The 21,310-nt window shown below is 30.1% G+C and overlaps 1 protein-coding gene across 1 annotated transcript; it reads left to right on the top strand.

Moving 5' to 3' along the window:
- Positions 1 to 53: 53 nt before the first annotated feature.
- On the top strand, positions 54 to 17,313 carry LOC143044313 (uncharacterized). Its single transcript, XM_076216263.1, has 10 exons — positions 54 to 145; positions 1,957 to 2,125; positions 4,084 to 4,305; positions 4,765 to 4,883; positions 7,209 to 7,490; positions 8,794 to 8,925; positions 9,595 to 9,813; positions 12,466 to 12,663; positions 15,742 to 15,811; positions 16,594 to 17,313. Exons 1-10 carry the CDS (start codon positions 58 to 60, stop codon positions 17,039 to 17,041), a joined length of 1,947 nt encoding a protein of 648 aa, XP_076072378.1. The 5' UTR covers positions 54 to 57; the 3' UTR covers positions 17,042 to 17,313.
- Positions 17,314 to 21,310: the final 3,997 nt, after the last annotated feature.

Raw genomic sequence — 21,310 nt, 5'->3', positions numbered from 1 at the left:
TTGAAAACATATATTTTATAATAAATTATAATTACTAACGTAAAAGTTCAAATTGAAATGCATGTTATTATTTTTCTAGGTCGTATTCAGTTATTATATATCTGTTTTGCTTTAGTTGGAATCATAAGAGATGCTACCTGCTCAGGTAAGTACTTCCAACACAGTGGTATTATATATATATATATAATTATATAGGGTTTTTTCGGCTGTGAGTCAAACTTCAACCTAATAGAAAAGCCCAATATAAAAAAATTAACACAATACAAGATATATCGCGTAAAATCATATACCTCTTAGCCAAAGTTAGAAAATATGAAAGGAGGGAATAACTTGCATTTGTTTAGTTTTTTTATAAATCAAAGTACAATGTAATCCGGCATTATTATCCATAAAAAATGCCGAAAAAACACTAGAAGCGCGTTTATTTAAAAATAAAGAACAAAAACGAAATCTAAGGTAAGTTCAAAAAGAAGGAGTCCCTAAAATCTGACAAAGATTAATAAAGGCAACAGTAGTATACCACTGTTCGAAATTCATAAATCGATAGACAAAAAACAAATCCGGGTTACACACAAAAAGTGAGGGAAACGTATAAAATATAAGAGAACTACGACACAACAGAAACAAAACATCGAAATGTAACACACATAAAAACGAACTATAATGTAACAATGGCCATTTTACTTACTTGGTACAGGGCATTTTTTGAAAAAATGGTGGGTTGAATCTGGTTTTGTAGCATGCCAAACCTCCCGCTTTGGCAATGTTAATTATAACATTAAAATGACAGCATTACACGACAGGGCTACAATAAACAAATGGGGGAAAATATAGGACAGAGAAACAAACGAATAATAGTCATCAAAAGGTAACAGGTTAAACGTTATCGAAAAACAAAACGAGAGATGGACAACTGTCAAAATTCTGACTTGATACAAACAAAAGAATATTATGGCGACAATTGTTAGTTAAACATGGTTTTGTAGCTAAATTTACATCTAACTTGTATGACAATTGTTTATAGTACCGTTATTTTGACAAAATTTGGTAAGTTACCCAAACATGCAAAATAGGTTATTACCTGATATAGAGTATATCCTTTATTGAAAAATGTCATCACTGGACAACTCGTATATGAAAAAAATATAGATTCATTATATTTTGTAAACTGCTCACTCTAAATAATATGCAAACACAAAGCATATTATCTTAAAAAAATGAATCCAAAATGAGTTTCAAACGCATTAGTCTCAAAAACGATTAAAAGACAAAATACTTGACAATATCAACCGACAAAACGACCAAAAACAACTGTGATGATAATAACTTGGTAAAGGTAACAGAAAAAAAATGAATATTTCGAAATTTTAAGATATAACTTTTTATCATAAAAATAAAATTGAGAAAGGAAATTGGGAAACATTTTTCTCCATTCCAGACATTTGAAATAATTGAAACCCAATTTACAAATTTGAATTATGAATGTTTAATACTGTTTATTTGACAAAATAATCATATTATGTTATTGTCAAGCTCTCACCACATCATAGATCGAGAGGACATCATATATTAACATGCAGATGTTATTGTCAAGCTCTCACCACATCATAGATCGAGAGGACATCATATATTAACATGCAGATGTTCGTATTATCAATATACTTACTCAAATCATGATAATAGTTGAATGGTTATATAGCAAAGTGACAACTTAGATATTATCGTTACATTACACTCATAATGGGATAAAGCATAGATATCGTATAAATATGTAAATAAATAGTGATGAGTGTTTGTTTAATTCAACATGACATAACATTACAAGCAGTTTTAATTATTCTTTTGTTTGGTTGTCAGTATGATATTGTAGTATATATTTGATTCAGAGATTCCCGATAAAGAGAGATAACTGGTATATCAATTACATGTACAAAAACTGTATCTATTCTATTTCAGACTTTTTAATAGTTTCATCAGAGAGTGGTCTTCATGAGTTCAGTCTGCTAAATTTCAAATTAAGACGGGATTTGTATTCAGATGCTCAAACATTTGCTGTTTCTTCATTGTTTTCTAAGGGTTTTATTTTCTGGGTAGAAGAAAGTAGTAAAGATTACAAAATTAAAAGGTAAGACAAGATAATTTATTAAAATGTTGTAACTTTAAATTCATGATTTTCGAATTTAAACTAAGGGTCTGTATCCCTTTTCCAGTGAAATCCTTATGTAAGTGTCCGCAAATCGAATCCTCCAGATTTGCAGAATAAGATTGTCTCATTATTTTTAATTTGTTATAAACATATGAACACTGCCAGTTTTATGCAACTAACAACTTAGAAACTGCAATTAAATTTCCGAACATATTTATCTGCAATATATATTATAGATTTTTTTATTGCTTTATCTACTTATAATGAATAGTACATGAACTTAACAATCAAAGATAGTTTTTCTTAATAAACTAAAACTTATTTGCTGGTCGACTTTCAGTCCCCGAGGATTTCATTAGCACAGAAGTCAGTACTTTGGTACTGCTATCATTTATAACAACTATTTATTTATATTGTTCGTTTATGATTTTATTTTAAATTTTAAAGAAACTAAGGTTTAAAATTCCTCAGGTAAAGTTGGCCTTAGATTGATTTACCTATTTCATTGTTTGATAATATAGCTCTATAATTGTTTTGGTTCTTATAAATCCTTCACTTTAAAATATCTGGCTTTGAGCGTTCCTGATGAAGGTAAATCCAAAACAGCGTTAACGTTTTGAATGCATGGAATGAATATATAACGTGTTGTTTCCATTTTTATGTCATTGTTTTATTCTAAATATTCTGCTTACAGTGTAAAACTTTCTGATGTTTTGCTATCAGTGAACTATATGTCCTGCCGAAGTCTAAATACAAGTTATCTACGTCCTTGTTAGTTGTGTAAATACTTGGTGGTAGCCAAGGGTCAATACCTGGGCTTGTCCTGTTTTATGTGTTCGTTAATGAATTTTTTATATATCAAGTGTTAATTTTATAATGATGCTGATGACATTTCTTTTTTTTTTATCAGATCTTCAAAATGATAATCTGAATAAAAACCTGTAATGTTGGGAACCTTATGGTCTAGAAAAAAATAAAATGCAAGAAACCAGGAAAAGATTTGGAATAGCTATCGATAAGAAAACCAATAACTAAAATCCTGTTTTCAATACCCTTGACTGTGTAATCTCGTGTGACAATATTTCAAACTTCTAGGTATAACTATAAACTTAAACATATATTATTTAATTTTTCTTGTTGAAACATTATCATGATTATGTAGAAAGACATTTTACAAATTAAACGTTTGAAACTATCTGGAAGTTATTTATCTATACTCATCAAATTTACTTCATAACACATCTTTAAACTTTCAAAGTTTATGTCACTATAGCTTGAAAACTTAATAAAACAGGAACAATTAAGAAGCTCTGAGATATCAATACAACGATTATTCTAAGATTATGATATATTGCTGGGGTATCTCAGAAGCACTCCCCTTAAATAGTTCACATGCAAATGTGAGAGAATTTACAATCTTTAACGAAATACTTCCCCAAGGTCGGAATAATATTGTCACTGTTTAATCTATTATAAAGTAGAATGTGAGATATTGTAAAAATTGGAAATTATACAAATTGGAATTTCCTTGAACAAATATTATGAAACTCACTATTTCAACAAGGACACAAATCATAAACAATAACGAAATTTGGCTGGTAATACTAGCGAATGTGCCCCTTGTGAATTAACAAAAATATTTGTTTGTTTTTTAATAACCTGTGTCAGTAAATTTTATACTAAGTCTGTTTAAGTTTTGAATATAAGACAATATTTGTTTAAAAAAATATGCCTACCATTTAGTTTCTGTTATTAAAGATGATTGAACCATATTACTGTTGATGTATATGTTTTCATTGTCGAAAAAAACGCTCTTGAGACTTTGTGTTTTTCTTTCTTGTCATAGTGGGACTTAAAAAAATTAAATAAACAATTTTAAATTATTCTGATAATTTATAATTCCAATAAAATATAACATGCACCTTATCATATCTTAGGGCGAGTTATCTGCCGGGAACTCTTGTAAATCAAACAGATATTGTTGACCATATTTCGTCCATCGGTGATATAGAAGTTGACTGGATTCACGAGAATCTGTACTGGCTTGATCCAGGGAGATCTACAATACAAGTCTGTAAGCTAGATGGGTCACATATTAAGACGGTGTATAAAGATAAAGCTCTACAGATGAGTGATTTGGCGTTAGATCCTTATGAAAGGTATAAGTTTATCACGTTAATTTAATTTAATAGGGAAAATACAAAATACCAATCATCGGCTGAGAGGAATTGTGAAAAGTTTAGGCTCATTAATCTAAAAGAATCTAACGTTTTACCAAAAATACCAATTCACTATAAAATAATAGTAATAAGAGTAATGAACACTATTCCATTTTATATCATCGTGAATTAATTAATTGTAAATGCCAAAAACTTTTAAGAATAGTACAAAAAATTGTGACGAAATTATTTGTTTTCTGAAAACAAACAAACAAACCTATATCTGATACAATACAAAACAAAACAATTTGCACTTTTATAATTATTCTAAACCTACAAATGCCTTAAAAATAAATAGTACTAAGATTTTATTTTTTTTTATGTACAGAAAATACATGTGCTTGTTACTTGATATCTATTCGGGTTTTTTTTTTTTCTATTGATTCAAATTTTATTCAGATGGATGTATTTGGCTGATTCTAGTGAAGTGCCGAAGATTCTCCGCATTGGGATGGATGGAAGTAAACAACAAGTTCTTGTTAGGACTGGTATAAGTGCACCACGTGCTATTACAATAGGTATATACATGCTTATTCATTACTGTTCTATTCCTCTGTGTTAAATGGAAGACGATGTAGCTAGAAATGAAAAACCATGAATAAAAAATAGAATCCAGTTTAATAACTTTAAAAAATCATCCAGTATTATGTTTATACTATATTATAAATACATATTAATTTGCCGTGGAACCATGGAAGTTCCACAAATAACATTTTTATTTTTACTGCCATTTTTCTTCCAAATGTCAGATCACTATTTTTTTGGATGCAGATTACATATTTTTGAGGTAAATCCATAAATCAACAATAATTCAATCGCATAAAGTCTAACTAACTTTTGCATATATTTTACACAAAATTCGGGAAATGACTATGTAAGTGCAAGAGGTATGTCCCCAAAATCTTTTCATAGCACAAAAGACTGATGTTAAATATGGTGCCACATCTATAAGTTGTTTATGTCGCTATTTGACTTCAAAAGTCGAAGTAAAAAGAATTTCAGATTGAAATAACTATTATAATCAAAGATCCTATTGAAAAGAAGTATAATACTTGGCAAGTATTTCCAATCACCAAATTACCGAATGATGATATTCATTTAATGATTGTTATGTTCATTTTTGTTATTTATATAATGTGATAATCATTTGCTGGAGTAATGTTTCCTTTTAAAATAATTATGCCAGACTAAGAAAGAAAAATTAAGAAGTTAAATTGATACTTTAAGTTGAAAGATCATTAATATTCAAGGAATACAATAAGCTTAAATCATTGAAAGGTTATAGATAAAGGCAACAGTAGTATACCGCTGTTCAAAACCCATAAATCCATGGACAAAAAACAAATCGGGGTAACAAACTAAAACCGAGGAAAACGCATTAAATATAAGAGGAGAACAACGACATAACACTAAAATGTAACACACATAGACAAAATCCCACGAGAATAACAAATATAACATATATATATATAACATCAAAACCAAATACATGAATTTGGGATAGACAAGTACCGTGACACGTCTTATCGCAATGTGAATTTACACTCAAAAATAAGCGAAAACAAACGACACAACGTTATAATGTAACACACACAGAAACGAACCACAATATAACAATGGCCATATTCCTGACTTGGTACAGGGCATTTTTAAAGGAAAAAATGGTGGGTTGAACCTGGTTTTGTGGCATGCCAAACCTCGCACTTTTATGGCCATTTGAAATATAGCATCAAAATGACAACACAGGACTACAATATAAATAAATTGGAGAACACAATTGACAAAGAATCACACGAACAACAGCCAACAAAAGGCAACAAGTTCAAAATTTTAATACGCCAGAAGTGTATTTTGTCCACACAAGACCTACGTGTGACGCCCAGATACAAAAGTTTGAAAGCCGAAACGAGTACAAAGTTGAACAGCATCGAGGACCAAAATATCAAAAAGGTTGTGCCAAAAACGGCAAGGGTTTTCTGTTAGTTACCAGAAAATCCCTATAATTTAGAATAATTTATACTTTTGCAAACAGTAAATTTTATAAAATGAATATACAATAGATGTACATGATAAAACTGAAGTATTAACTAATTACAGGAAACAACTGAAATACATTTACATAACCAGACATTTGAAACACAAAAGTAGACACATCCGAATAAGTTTAAACCTCTACGCCAAGTGACGTCCTATTTGAAACTGAAAAATGACGAAAAAATGACGTCATTTGAATTTGTAAAACAGATCATCAAAAAATGAAAAATGACGTCACATAAGAATGAATAAGATAGAATTAGGATTGATTTAAGATTATGTATTAGAACTAAATACTGATATTGCATTTAATAACAAAGCACATTTTAATACTTATTAATATAAAACTAAGGTAGCAATTAACTATATTATAAAACTATGTCCGGTTTGTTTTGAATCTAACTTCAAACGTAAAATATCGTACTGATTACGTTGAACGAAATTTTCGAGAAATTGGAGTTTTTAAAAATGACGTCAAAATGCTGACTCGGACATTTATCTTATATTTGCATTGGTATTACTTGAATCTCAAATCGAAAGAAACGATAACTAGAATCTGCTTAAATTTTGGTTAACGACCTTTTGTGATCTATTGAAGTCTTACATGGCAAAAATGGGTGTTATGGGGCGAAATGATTTAGCCTGTATCGTAGGTAAAAACAATGAGTCCAAACATCTGACACAAATTCCTAAACCTCACTTAAGTATATCATAACCAATAATTTCCATTGTATTTAAGCCTGAAATTTTAATTCATATCGACAACAAACCAGGGTTGCTACAATATCTTATTTTAAATATCTTTGAAGATCAAATACAACTCAGGATTTATTGGGCAGATGAAAAGCTTCATGACATTAAATCTTCCAAGTTTGATGGAAGTGACGTCACAGTTGTAATCAATTTAAAAACAGAAAAGAACAGTTCCTTTGGGCTTGTTATAGTTGGTTCTCATATCATATGGGCAAATTATAATTCGGGCTATATCCAAATGATCAACAAAACAGACAATAAACATCAGTCTAATCCTTACCAACTAGGAATCATAGATAAACCATACGGATTGGAAGTATTTGGTCAAACGGTGAAAGGTAAACTTTGAAGTATTATTCCTTATCATAAAACAGTAATTATTGTAACTAAAATTCGTGATATGCATCCAACTTATGAACTAGTTATTAAATGTATTATCATAATATTTTAAAAAGCGGATTAAATTAAAAACTACATAGAAAGTGCCTTAAATGTTGAACCTTTGTTCTTTAGTTGTAACCCTCTTACGAAAAACGAAGTAAAAATACAATGACGGGCTGTATAAGTACCGACCCACTTCAACAATAACTTATTAATCACTTGAAAAAAACACTACAAATCGTAGTAAGGATGATAAACAACGTCAGTACATAATATAATATTTAAGACCATCATGAATTATTTGTGAAGTTGAAACGGACTATTTACCAACTATGTCTTGATTCTTGGAATTTTTTTATAAAAAGAAGGAGAAGTTATCGACAAAAACCCTGGTTCATCTGCTCAGACACTGGTGACTGTTTATAAAACCTGAGTAGCTGCCTATAGCTCTTGAATGTCAAATTAGTTTGGAAATATATGTCCCATATGCAAACGAAATTAATTTATTGCTGTTAAGGTGAGGGAAGTTATAATTTGAAAAATAAAATCGTTACGTTTGTCATATGTTCCGGAACTTTTGTCAAATTCGAGATATATGTCTAATAAAGAGGCAGAGACAGAGGAACCAGTTTCTGTTGTTTCTTATATCTCTAGTTCTGGATGATTAATTAAACGAACCCAATCAGAAAAGTTTGGACCATAAATGGAAAAACATCATCAATGTATCTGAATTTACAATTAAATGATCTGGCTTCTTTGACTTGCTTATTATGTGAAGGCAATCGGGATCATATGAAAATAAGAAGAGATTGAAAAGATGAGGCGCACAGTTGGTCCCATAGGAATGCCGAAAATTTGTTTAAAAATTAACACCAAGTTCAACAAATGCGGTGTCAATACGAAACTCCACTTGACTGAACATTTGTTCATCCTAGAGTGTTTTACATTTATTGTGTCACTGTCAAAAAATATGCAGTATGGTGCAAAAGAGAAACATGAATTGCCTATTCTACTTTTTTTTTATATATTTGAAAGCTTTGTGGTTTGTTTACTCAATGTCTCATTGGGGAATAGTGGTATACAGGGTTGAAAAATCTAAAGTTTTTATAGAAATAATTTCGCAACAAGATCAAGTGTTCTTTAGAGGTTTTAGCATAAATAAATGTTCTTCTTCAATATTTCACTATTATTAAAGAAAACAGTTTTATCTGTTTGCTTATAATTCCAGTATGTATTTAATTTTCTTGCTATATTCATCAGGATGTAATTTTTGTGGTATCAATAACGGAGGGTGTCGTTATTTATGTTTGCCATCCCCTAGACTGACGTTACATAACCGTTCGAACAAATGTGTATGTCCAGATTTGAATGGCCAACAATGCATTGCAAGAGGTAATTTGCAATTTATTTATTTTTTATTTCATAAACATATAAAATGGGAAAAACCTATTCCAATGCAATAGTTTGAACTCGAATGTTATTGTATAGCTTTATTTATAATTTGTCGATGGCAATTTATTATATCAAATACATTAAACAATAGGACTGTATACCCATAGTAAATTCTCTTACACACTTACATGTTTGAGTACTTGTTTTACAATTTAGATAAATACTATCAATGATAAAAGCGAAAATATTCTAACAAAAATACAGAAATCAAAGGAATATTTAGATAAAAGTCCATAAAAACCAATGAAAAAAAATGCCATCAATCAACGGAACATACACAAAGCACACACTCTAAGCTACTCAATAAGAAAGCCAAAATATATATCGTGCATATGACAGGAACGTAGCTATAATTTCTAAAGATTGTAAGCACTGCCCAGGTTAACATTGCAACGATTTAACAATAACTGTTTATCAGCATGACTTATTAACGTGATTCACATTCATATTTACATCCTAAATCAAAAACGAAGGGCAATTGATTTTAAATGGGAATGTGAAATGAAGTTTGTTTTAATTTCAAATAAATCAATGATTCATTACTTTTCAAATCAATTATCAATAAGTTGATATATAAAAGTAAAGGAATTATTTATTGTATTCTTAAAGAGGTACAAGGTAGAACTGAAGAAATGACATCTTGTCAGCGAATCCGAAATAGCTTAACAGGAAATTGCCAGTATCCTAAGTGTACCACAAATGGTGCATTCGAAGCCTTGCAATGTGACTTCATCGATGGAGTAAAGACATGCTGGTGTTCCGATTTATTTGGAAACATCATTCCTGGGACCATAATGGCTGATTCAAATATACCAGATTGTTATAAAGGTATTTTATACTTGTCATCATGGTCATAGTAGGCTTGAGACTAATAGTAAAACGACAAGTTTAATTATATTTATTATGCAAAAAAAAATAGATTAGGAATGATCTGAATCAGCTCTTGACTTGTTTGGAGGTCAACCTGGTCAGAGGAATATACGCGTTAAGTGATTATTTTTTAAATGCTTCTTAGACAATAGAATTGTTATAAATCATGTCACACAGTTACTTCATCAAGTGAGACTTCAGATGTTAAACTTTAAAAGTGGGGATAAAGGGTTATACGTGCAACGTGTTTTGCCACTTTTTATTTCACTTACAGGCGTGAAAAAGGTTCGTTATTCACCAGGTTTTGGGGAAAAAAATAATAATAAAAAGATCAACGTACAAGATATTTCTAATTGTTCGTTCATCGTGAAATGGCAATTTTATTTCACGTTCTTCCGTGCAGATACCCCTTTTACTCCCCATAACCATAATTACTTGGGGACAGGCCAATTATTTTCGCGTTAGTCTGCATACATGTATTCTATGATTTAATCCTATAATATACATGATATATACAGACTCTCTTTTTGATATAGCAGTTATCGACGTGGAGAACTAAAAACTTGGAATCTCGAGCTTGGAATTAATAGCTAATAGCAAATACAGTTTATTTATATTATATGTATGTTCAAGGAATACAGAAACGCGAAAATCATGGCATTTAACACCAAGCAAAAACAATAACGGACTTTGAAAAAATTGAGAGGGCTTAAAATATAAATGTCCTGATTCCAAGTACCTATTACTCAGTTTTGATACCTTTTTTTTTAAATTCTCCAAACATAAAATCTTTTACAAAAATTCATCCTACATGTAACTTATATGATTATATGTTAACATAATATATATTGTTTTGTAGTAACCATAATAATGACTATGTATTTTGCCTCTTGTTGCACATGTAAATATGTATCTGAGTGTTTCCAAATAAAGTATATTGTTGTTGTATTGTTATAAATATAGAGGTGTGCATGAGCAAAATATAATACATAATACATAATACATGATACATACATGTAATACATAATACATGATACATAATACATAATACATAATACATGATACATAATACATAATACGAAATACGAGCGGAGAATGATATAATACTTACTAAGAGAAGATGACACGACTATTGAAAAAAATGGACAAATATTTTAATATAGAAAAATCACAAATTAGTAAAAAGTAGTGTTGTCAAATCGTACACTTTTGCCTAACCGCTTACTCGGATAATCGTTCGACCGATTAACCGGTTAACCTGTGGTTTAAGTTGATGTTTGAAAGTCTTTTCAATAGTACCCTACACATAAATATAAGAAGATGTGGTATGAGTGTCAATGTGAATCCCTTCCATTCAAGTCATACATTTACGTTTTTATAATACCATGAATTGAAGTTTGTCCTTTATTATAATGCTTGTCTGTGAAGATTCCTGTCGAAGTTTGGTTTTTAATCAAATACACGGTATCAACTATGGCGTTTGAACTTGAAAAATAATTAAAAAAATCTTGATCTCGTAAATTTGAATATGTATTTCTTTTTCACTTGTCGTTTCCGAAAATAATGTTAAGTATTTTATTTTTGATTGATTTATCCATCCATCAAGTATATATCGATTACATTTACGTTGTTTTTTTATATATAGTTTTTGAGTTAGCTTTTCGTTTAAAATATGACAAAGACTTGCACGACGGAGATTGCACATTCAGATGTAGGTCTACACAATTAGATCAAAAATGAAATAATGAAGTAAATCGTAAAATTTAATCGTATTATTGATTTAAAGTTACTGTTAAAAAAAACATGTAACTAATTATGTTTCCTTAATATCTTGTCCCAAGATGAGAGACAAGTTCTAATTAATTTATATTTTTGGATTAACAATAGCAATCAATATACTGGACAATTGATCTGTCAAATTAATTACCACGACGAAAATTCTTAAAGACAATATTAATATTTAATGATTTCAATACAAATTTATATCAAATCATCTATTAAAATTGAAAAAAAGTCCGGTTAACCGGTTAGCATTTTTGGTATTAGGTATTCGGTTGTTCGAACGATTAACCGGTTGACTGGTTAACCTTTGACAACACTAGTAAAAAGCATACTGACCTGTTTTTATCCCTTCGAATATGTTATCACTTTTAAATAAAACTCGTTTTATTTTGTAGAATTTTTGAAATACTAAAGGTTTTCTACATCAGAAATAGATTACCTTAGCTAGTAATTTGTCCAAACTTTTTGGTCCACAATGCACTTTAACTTCGTGTTTTATTTGACCTTTTTAACTTTTATTTTATCTGAGCGTCACTGATGAGTCTTCTGCGTCTGGCGTAAATACAAAAATTTAATCCTGGTATCTATAATGAGATCCTTTGAGGTATGCACAAACAGTAAGCCGAAAGACGAGATTTTTGATTTCGACTATTGATGTAAAACTTTTAATGTTTAAAGTTTAATGCCAAAATTAAATATGTGCAAAGATATATTAATACATCTTACCTGTGCATGTGTGCATTTTGGATATTTTTCTTGCAATATTACAATTAGATTTCAATTTGATTTACAAATTTAGAATACCTTCTTTTCATATTATTTCAACAGGGGAAAATTTAAAGAATTGTTTATTAAGTTTAGTCTTGTTTAAAAGAGAGTTTAGAACACAACACGAACCAGTGTGCACAGCCACTGGAGATTTTGATGAAATACAATGCAATCAGCAGGATTGTTGGTGTGTTGATACAAATGGCGAAGAACATGAAGGTTCTCGTGTGGCATGTCCAGAAACACCACCATGTAAAGGTACATATTAAAAGGAAATGTTCATATTGTGATTTAAAATACAAATTAAAGATGTGATTAGGGGAAATTCAATATATCAAGAACTTAAAATTGATACTTTCAGTCGAAAGAATATTAGTTACAAAACAAAAGAACCTTTAAATATTGATAGGTCATGGAGCTCCTTTTCGAGATATTTGATTTTTAAAGTATGGCGGGAAAAGGCTGACTTTGACTTTTACCTTATATTTGCCTTGGTATTATTTGGGTTTCAAATCAAAAGAAAAAGCATCAAGAATCTGCTTAAATTTTGGTAAATGACATTTTATGAGTTATTAAGTCTTAATTAAAAGATAAATGGGGTTAGGCCACACCAATTTAATTTCTTGTTCTACGGATTTTTGGACTTCAAAAATTGGGGCGAGCGAACGATTTGAAAATTTTAATAAAAAAATATTTATTTTGCAAATTTTTGAGGCGAAGCTTGAAAAGTAAAGGCGAGCGATTATATTTTTTTTTGTAAACATAAAATAGTAGGTTTTGACAATATTAAAACTTTATTTATCACTTGTACTTTGACATTTCTTTCATTTATGAAGTATTTTTCCCTGTTCACCAATAGATAATTGAATAATTAGATTTGGTATATGTATGTGTGCCAATTAATGAGACAATTCTCCATCCAAGTCATAATCAGGTTGGGAACAACCCCTCAATTTTATAAATATCCTTTTTATGAGGGGTCAATATAAGTTACAATATTTTTTTTTTGTAAATAAAACTTTTTAGTACAAAAGAGCTGATATTTTCCCAAAGAACTATCTATCTGGTATTAAATGGTCAAAACATGCCCAAGAATTTTGTAATATTCCTGGACTTAGGCCATGTTAACACATTTACTTTAATATTATTCAAAATAAATAATATCATAAATAATTCTCTTTAAGAATATAGTAATGTTGTTTAAAAGTATTTAAATATGATGTATTTCTCCTCTCTTTTAGTTAATTGTTCTTCAAAGGATTTGTATAGTAACACTATGTAAATCCTTGGTATTTCTTCAAGTTTCTTTTTTACAACAGTAAAATGACCCCATATGTGCCCTTCTGAGGGATAATAGCAAAAACAGGTCATAGTACGTAAGGCAGAGCTTTGACCCAGACCAAACAGCAAGCTATAAGGGACCCCAAAATTATAAGTATACACAATTCGAACAGGAAAACCAACGATCTAATTTATATATACAAACGGGAAAATACCAAATAATATTTATGAACATCAACGAACGATATCTAACTGCTGAACGAAAGGCCCCTGAATCAATCAGGACAGGTGCATAAACATGCAAGGGGTATGGATAGTTTTGTATCGCCAGCATATTGCAGTTGAAGGCATTTCTTTCCGAAATTCTTTGAAGTTTATTTCTAACAACGAACATATTTTGATAGGGAATCTAAGTAAGGGGGAAGGAAACCAATGTTTTGTTCTGTACAGGTATTTTCTTCTGTTTTCTACTGATAACGGAGCACTCCCATTTGGGATAAATGGGTTTCATGCTGAATCAAATATTATCACAGACATTGACACAGTGTACTTGGGTGCTTATATGTTTAAAATCGTTATAAATACATGTTAGATTGTGATTATAAAAACAAGTGCAAATATCTGTTTATAATATTTACAAAAAAAAAACGGTGCTGGAAATGGACACGATTACATTTCCGGATGCGGGAAGCGGGAATATAAAAAAAATTAAAAAATTTTGCTTTGAAAAAAATAGGTGCGGGCGGGTCCGTCGAACAAGGAATTAAATTGGTGTGGCCTTATGGAACAAAATAATTTACTTTGCATCGTATGGGAAAAAAACAAGGATTCCGAACATCTAACACTAATTCCAAAACCTCATATAAGTACATCCTTAAACCGTTGTATATAACACTTGAGTATGGCAACATAGATTTTCGGTCATTTTTTAATCATTGGCTTCAACAACAAGGTCTAAGTCGGAAAGTTCATGAATTTGTCACATTAATAAATAATTTGTTTAAAGTTACACTATTGTAGTTTTGAGCTATATTCTTACTTTTTTTAATATATTTTTCAACGTATTAGTCTGCTTCTTTTTTACATATGACGTGGCTCTGTCTGTCTACATCCCTAATGATGTTATTGTTCTATGATAATTTTTGTATAGTTATCCTTAACTTCTGCAAATGCTTTTTTTTTGTGTTTCGTAGATACATATGACGTCGCTATGTACTTATACATCCCGTCATAGCGTTATTGTTCCATGGTAAATGTTTGTTTACATATTTTTTGCTTTTATAGAGATTAAGATAAAAACACAGTGTAGACTGCTGTACCCCTTTTTGACATTTTTACCTATTATATTTGTTTGTTTTGTTCAAACATTGTGATCAATATAATATAATTTTATATTGTCATACAAAGGAGAGGTTTTGCTAGCTTTAAAATAAGTTTTTATCCCCTTTCCCTATATAAGAAAATGCCATTCGTTTGGTGTTTTTGAGCTTTTGATATTGCCATTTTAATAGAGATTTTCATTTTTGAAGTTTTTGTGATTTTACTTGTTATGTTTCCAAAATCCAAAAGTACCTATAAACTAGTGAAACTGTGAATTTTAGTGAAAATCAAATTGCTAAATAAAATGGTCTGTCTTTGAGTGAAAACAATAAGACATTTATCTGTACGTTTTGATTAAGACTGCAACTATGATATGGTGATGTTCAAATGGCTTTTTGCTATCCTTAACATATAGTTTATAAATAAATTAAAAATTTGATTTTGAGCACATTATTGAATGAATGAATGAAAATTTTATTTGCGAAAGCATAAATAATATGCTATGGCAATACATAAACAAGTATATACAATGTGACAAAAGTTATTATTGTTCTATGATTAGTCTTAACGACTACAAAGGGAAATAACGCATAACCAACAAGTAGTCAATTGATTTATAACCAAGAAATAGTAAGAAAATTTTTCTTCTGTATAATACCAAAATATGTATATTGTAAAATTTGATTTCTATTTCACTTCCTTGTTTTATAAAACTGTATTTGTGTCAAATTTCAGAAAACTACAAAATTTATTTAACTGCAGTATCCATTGCTTTCTTTTTATGTGTTGCATGCGTGATCCTGGCGTAAGTAAATTTGTTAAAGTACAAAGTCATTTGATTAAGTGTAATTTGATATATCATAAATACAACAAATCCTGAAACATACAACAAATCAAACGTATACGAGTTATCCTGCTGCAGATGTAATTTATAACTTGTTTGACATTTTTACCTATTATGTCTGTTTGTTTTGTTCACGCATCGGTGACTATATAATGGAATTTGATGCGACTGTCATACAAGTGAGAGGTTTAGCTAGCTATAAAACCAGGTTCAATCCACCATTTTCTACATTTGAAAATGCCTGTACCAAGTCAGGAATATGACAGTTCTTGTCCATTCGTTTTTGATGCGTTTTGTTATTTGATTTTGCCATGTGATTATGGACTTTCCGAATTGATTTTCCTCTGAGTTCAGTATTTTTGTGATTTTACTTTTTGTTCAAATCTACTCTACATTATTTAAGCAATTATAAAACAGATACAGAGAAAATATAAAAAAAAAACAGAAATGGAATACAATCATCTAGCACACACAAAAACTATCTCTTCATAAATTTTTATATTCAAAACGTATGTCTAGACTTACTGTAAATATCATTATCTATGATATGGAGGATTGTATTTATCGTGTTTAAATTATCTGCTTCGCATTATATATAATTGAACTATGACAAAATTGTATGTGATCTTGGTTTAAAAGTATGACTATTGATCGAAGTAAGGTTTTCAATCATTTTTAACAGTTGTATTATCTGATTATAACTAAACATGGGAAAAAAACCACTCGTATTTTAATAATTTTAGGTTTTGCATCCAGCGAAGGCAACTAAAAAATCCTTGCACTTCTCCAATCCGTGAGCAAGCACAGATTTCCCCTGAAATTCAGACACATCACTATGATGAAATCACAGACTTAGACAATTTTAACAGTATAGATTACGTTTCTCATAATCTTGATGACGATGCATACGAAACTCCACGGTTGGCAAATAAAAACGTACTCAGACGAAAGCATTCTGATGAAGATAGTCTTGGATATTTAAAGCCACATACTTATCACAACAGTATTGTCCATGTTGTCAGTCACGGTAACATAGGAAAAATAAATCTAGACAAAGATACATCAACACTTAAAAGAAACAAATTTGGTTATGCCGTTCCAGTGAAAATTCATAAAAAGAAGACTAAACACCAGAACGCTAAACAATCTGAAAAAAGAAACACAGTTGAATATGCTATTCCAAGGAATTAAACGTATAAGTCAACTTTGGAAACATTCCCTCAATTTCTTGAAAGTCCCTTGGGACATAAGGAACGGAAGTATTGAATATTGTTTAGATGTGTTACCTTCCACAAATAAGATCAACTGTATATTAATTGCAAAAGGTTAAAATGGACCAAACCAAACTTGTCATTTGGATTTTGATATTTTGGCGTAGCACGTATTGGTTGTTTTGTTAAAAAATGATAGATTTTTAATAATCTGTGCTAGTTTGTCAGGTTCAATTTTTTTTAATATATTTCAATGCAAACTGTGTTATGTTCTATGATTAGTCTTAACGACTACAAAGGGAAATAATATACTTTTTTCAGATCAGCTTATTCAAGAAAATATTTGAATATCTCCTGAAATTCACGAGAAAAATTATTAGTAAAATTCAACTCAAACAAGCGTATACCTAACAGAGCAAAATGCAGAGGGACGAAAGATACCAGAGGGACAGTCAAACTCATAGATTGAAAAAAAATCATGTGAATTGACTAGATTCCCATTAATCTCATATAAAATGTCAGTGTGAAAGATGTCTAAGACATCATTAAGGACATTACTGAAATGAAGTGTCCAAATTATATTAGAGAGAGAGAGAGAGAGAGAGAGAGAGAGAGAGAAATTTATCCAAAAAAAAATAAAACAAGTACGATAAAGATAATATTCAAGTATCTTACTACAATGTTCTATCTTTAAGAAATACTTTATTCTTTAGTCAGATAGGCTATCATGAATCGTATATCGATTAAAGAGTTTAAATATTTGATATTCTAACATGACGTCCTCCATACGCTTTGAGTACACACCCGTGGTAAAATATTAATATATTGAATGGGCTGTTCCGATTGTACTCCCACGTCATATGTTTTTTATGAATGAGCTTCCCGACGTCATAGAACGATGACGTAAAAATACCCGCATTTTACGAGCAAAATACACGCTTGTGAAACCGAAAATTTTCACAAGGAAACGTAAACAAACGATGCTAAAATGTGTTATAAGCCATTTTTTTATATATTTAAGACATATAAGTAAATCATCATTTAAATTCATCCAAAACTATCTAAAAACGTAATTGTAAATAGTTCAAGCATGTTTTTTACGCCAATTTAATAGTGGTTTTTTTTTCTGGAAACGGCAAATATTTTTCTCAACCTAGAGCGCTTCGAATTGCCGTATTTGTCCTATTAGAATCGAAATAATTCATGGGAGAATGAAAATATCGTGATTTTATGCTGATATTTTACCCCTCGCTGTCGTTCAGGGTAACTTATTTGGCATAAAGGACTAACCCGTGGTAAAAACACGATATATTCAAGCCTTCATGAATTATGTCTTAATTAAAATCAATCGGGCCTAGGACCAATCCAGTATATCTTATTATAATACTTCTTTATTTCATCCATTTTCTATATAGTGCATACATTTTTAGTAATTTAGAGCTGGGAAATATAGTGTATGATAAATATTGCTGGTTATGTAATACATTTTTGTGGATTCATTTTGATATATTTCAAGAAATTCACACTTTTCTGTTTGTATTTTATTATAGTGTGTATATTTAGAATAAAAATCTAGAAATGTTTATCATACACTTAGTTTACCAACTCTTAATTACTCTTACTCTAAATATATGCACATAGAAAATGGAATTAATTACGAAGGAGTATAATATATTGAAGATAGCAAATTAAAATATTATTTGCAAAAATCATTCTAAATGTTAATGATTTCAACATTGTATGTCAATTAAAGACCCAATTTCAATGCCGTTCCCAACATGTAGTTTAAACAAAAAAAAATCATATTTATTATTTGATTCTGACAACCGTGTGCTAAAAAAAACAGGTGATGGAAAGTATGCACAAAGAAAATTAAACAATATTAATGTACATCTTACAAAAAATATGATCCGAAATATTCTGTGATGGCAGCTTCTCCTTAAGTGTCAGTCACATCCGGGTTAATTCCAAAAGAATGCAAACCAGTGTTTGAATATTTTTTTCAAACAGTACAATTGCAGATTGATTCAATGTATTTGAACTAAAATTATTGTGTCTACTTTGAATGACTTTTAATTCATCAGTGGCTTTCTGTTAGTTTTTCTTTAGATTGTATTGTATTCTTGACCATACATGTTCGGACAATTGTTATTACAAGTAATATGTTGATTTCCAAATTCCACTTCAAAATGGTTCCGCACAAATCCAGTTGATGTATATTAAATAAGAGAGTTGTTCGAATGTAATTTTCTTATTTTTAAATGAGTTATATTCCAAAATGAATTAAAGGGTTACTAGCAGAATGGTAAAATTACATTGGTTTCACTAATTTTCCTAAGTTTAAGTTTCCATATCCTATAATCAAATAAAATTTCGTGTAAATATCTCTCGCAATGGACGTACTGAAATGATGCAGAAAATGGCGTCAAATATAAACGTAAGGAAGTTAAATAAAATGAAAATATCGTTCATACTGTTTATTTCTAAAGTGTCCAGTCTAATGAAGATTATCATGACTATTCGCGCCAAATATGTCACTGCATGTGTTACAACAACAAACAACACCACAACTAGAGCATGACGTTTATTTTTCAATTTTGTCTGCAAGGAAGGCGTTGCGAACAAGTTAATACCTCGTTGGCACACTATTGTTGGATTTGACTTAGTAGTAAACATCATTATACCGACTGAATGATATTTCTTTCGGATATTACGCAAAGTTAATATACAAAACATAATATCAACAAGAAGGGTTACAAAAAGGACTACAGAACCGAGCATACTAGATTCTGGATTGGTATGAAATGATTGCAAGGCGTAACAGTCTCCATCGCCAATGTTTACAGCTGAAATAAATACCATACTGAGAAATATTAATGACCAAACTGTAGTAGCAATACAAATAAGAATCTTTCTTCTTCTGAGGATAACGGAGGTAGGTAATGGTAATGATGCTTAGCAACGGTCAAAAGACACGACGACGGTTTGCATTGTTGATAATACCGTCATTAGCATTCCAACTGCCATACTTATAAAACATATATACTTGATTCTTTCCAAATATGTAATAATTACAATGTTATATCCAAACAAACCTGTTGATCCTATAAAACGAACTGCAATTATCGGGATAAGTAGCCTATAAAATGAATTGTCTCTAAGTGTTTTGGTTGTTAAAAATCCTACAAGCACTACAAAGTTTAGCACCATCGATAACACCCCAATTCCGGAATTTATTCTTGCAAATAAATAATTTTGACCAAGACTCGTCTGATTTTCTGCACTAGTAAAATTCATAATACAGCTTGCTAGTCTACTGTAATCGTTCACACAGCTAAAATTAAGTCTTAAATGAAGATAATGAAAGTCTTAATCTAATATGTCCATATGTTTCATTTATCAAAAATCGGACTAAAATCGTTAAACGTTGCCTATATTTGTATGAGATACAAGATTTGGCCAAATCTACTTATATCATCCAATGATTTGTTTCAATTTAAGTTAATGATTCTGCTTTTATAGTTATAGTTATTTGTATTACTGTGCTATTAGCATGATGTTTGTCACAGACTTAATACTAAACATATTCAGATGCTATGGTTACAAATCTTATATAAAGCAAATCCGATACGTTTTTTAACATTAGCAAGACTTTTTTTAATCTGCGACTTAATTGTTCTATTCCAAAATAAATTTGATAATTACATTTCAAATACATATTGGTGTGCCTTGATATCAACTCATGTTTCTTAATTTCAACATAAATAAAACGAGCCTTTGGCAAAATTATTCTTAAAATTTTTCTAGTTATATGGCAAATTAAATCTTTCCGAATAGTTATCAAAGGTACCAGGCTTGTAATTTGATACCCTAGACGCAAAGTCCGTCTACATAAGACTAATTATTGACACTCAGATATAAAAAGTTAGAAAGCCAAACAAGTATAAAGTTAAAGAGCATTGGGGACCAAAAATTCCAAAAACACATGTGCCAAATACGGCTTAGGTAATTTATGCCTGGGATGAGAAAATCCTTAGTATTTTGAATAATTCGTAGTTTTGAAAACTGTTGATTTATAAAATGACCATATAATTGATATTCATGTCAACACAACTGTAATGGCCTGACCACTAAGTATAACCGACGATTGGGCTCAAGCAGAAAAGACTATCAGGTGCTGATAATTTATTCTCAAACCAATCTAACAAATGGTAAAAAGCTGAAAAACAAATAAAATACAATTTTACAA

The sequence above is a fragment of the Mytilus galloprovincialis genome, chromosome 9 (genome assembly GCF_965363235.1).
Source record: "Mytilus galloprovincialis chromosome 9, xbMytGall1.hap1.1, whole genome shotgun sequence".
Lineage (NCBI taxonomy): Eukaryota > Metazoa > Mollusca > Bivalvia > Mytilida > Mytilidae > Mytilus > Mytilus galloprovincialis.
This window is presented reverse-complemented; position numbering and strand designations above follow the sequence as displayed.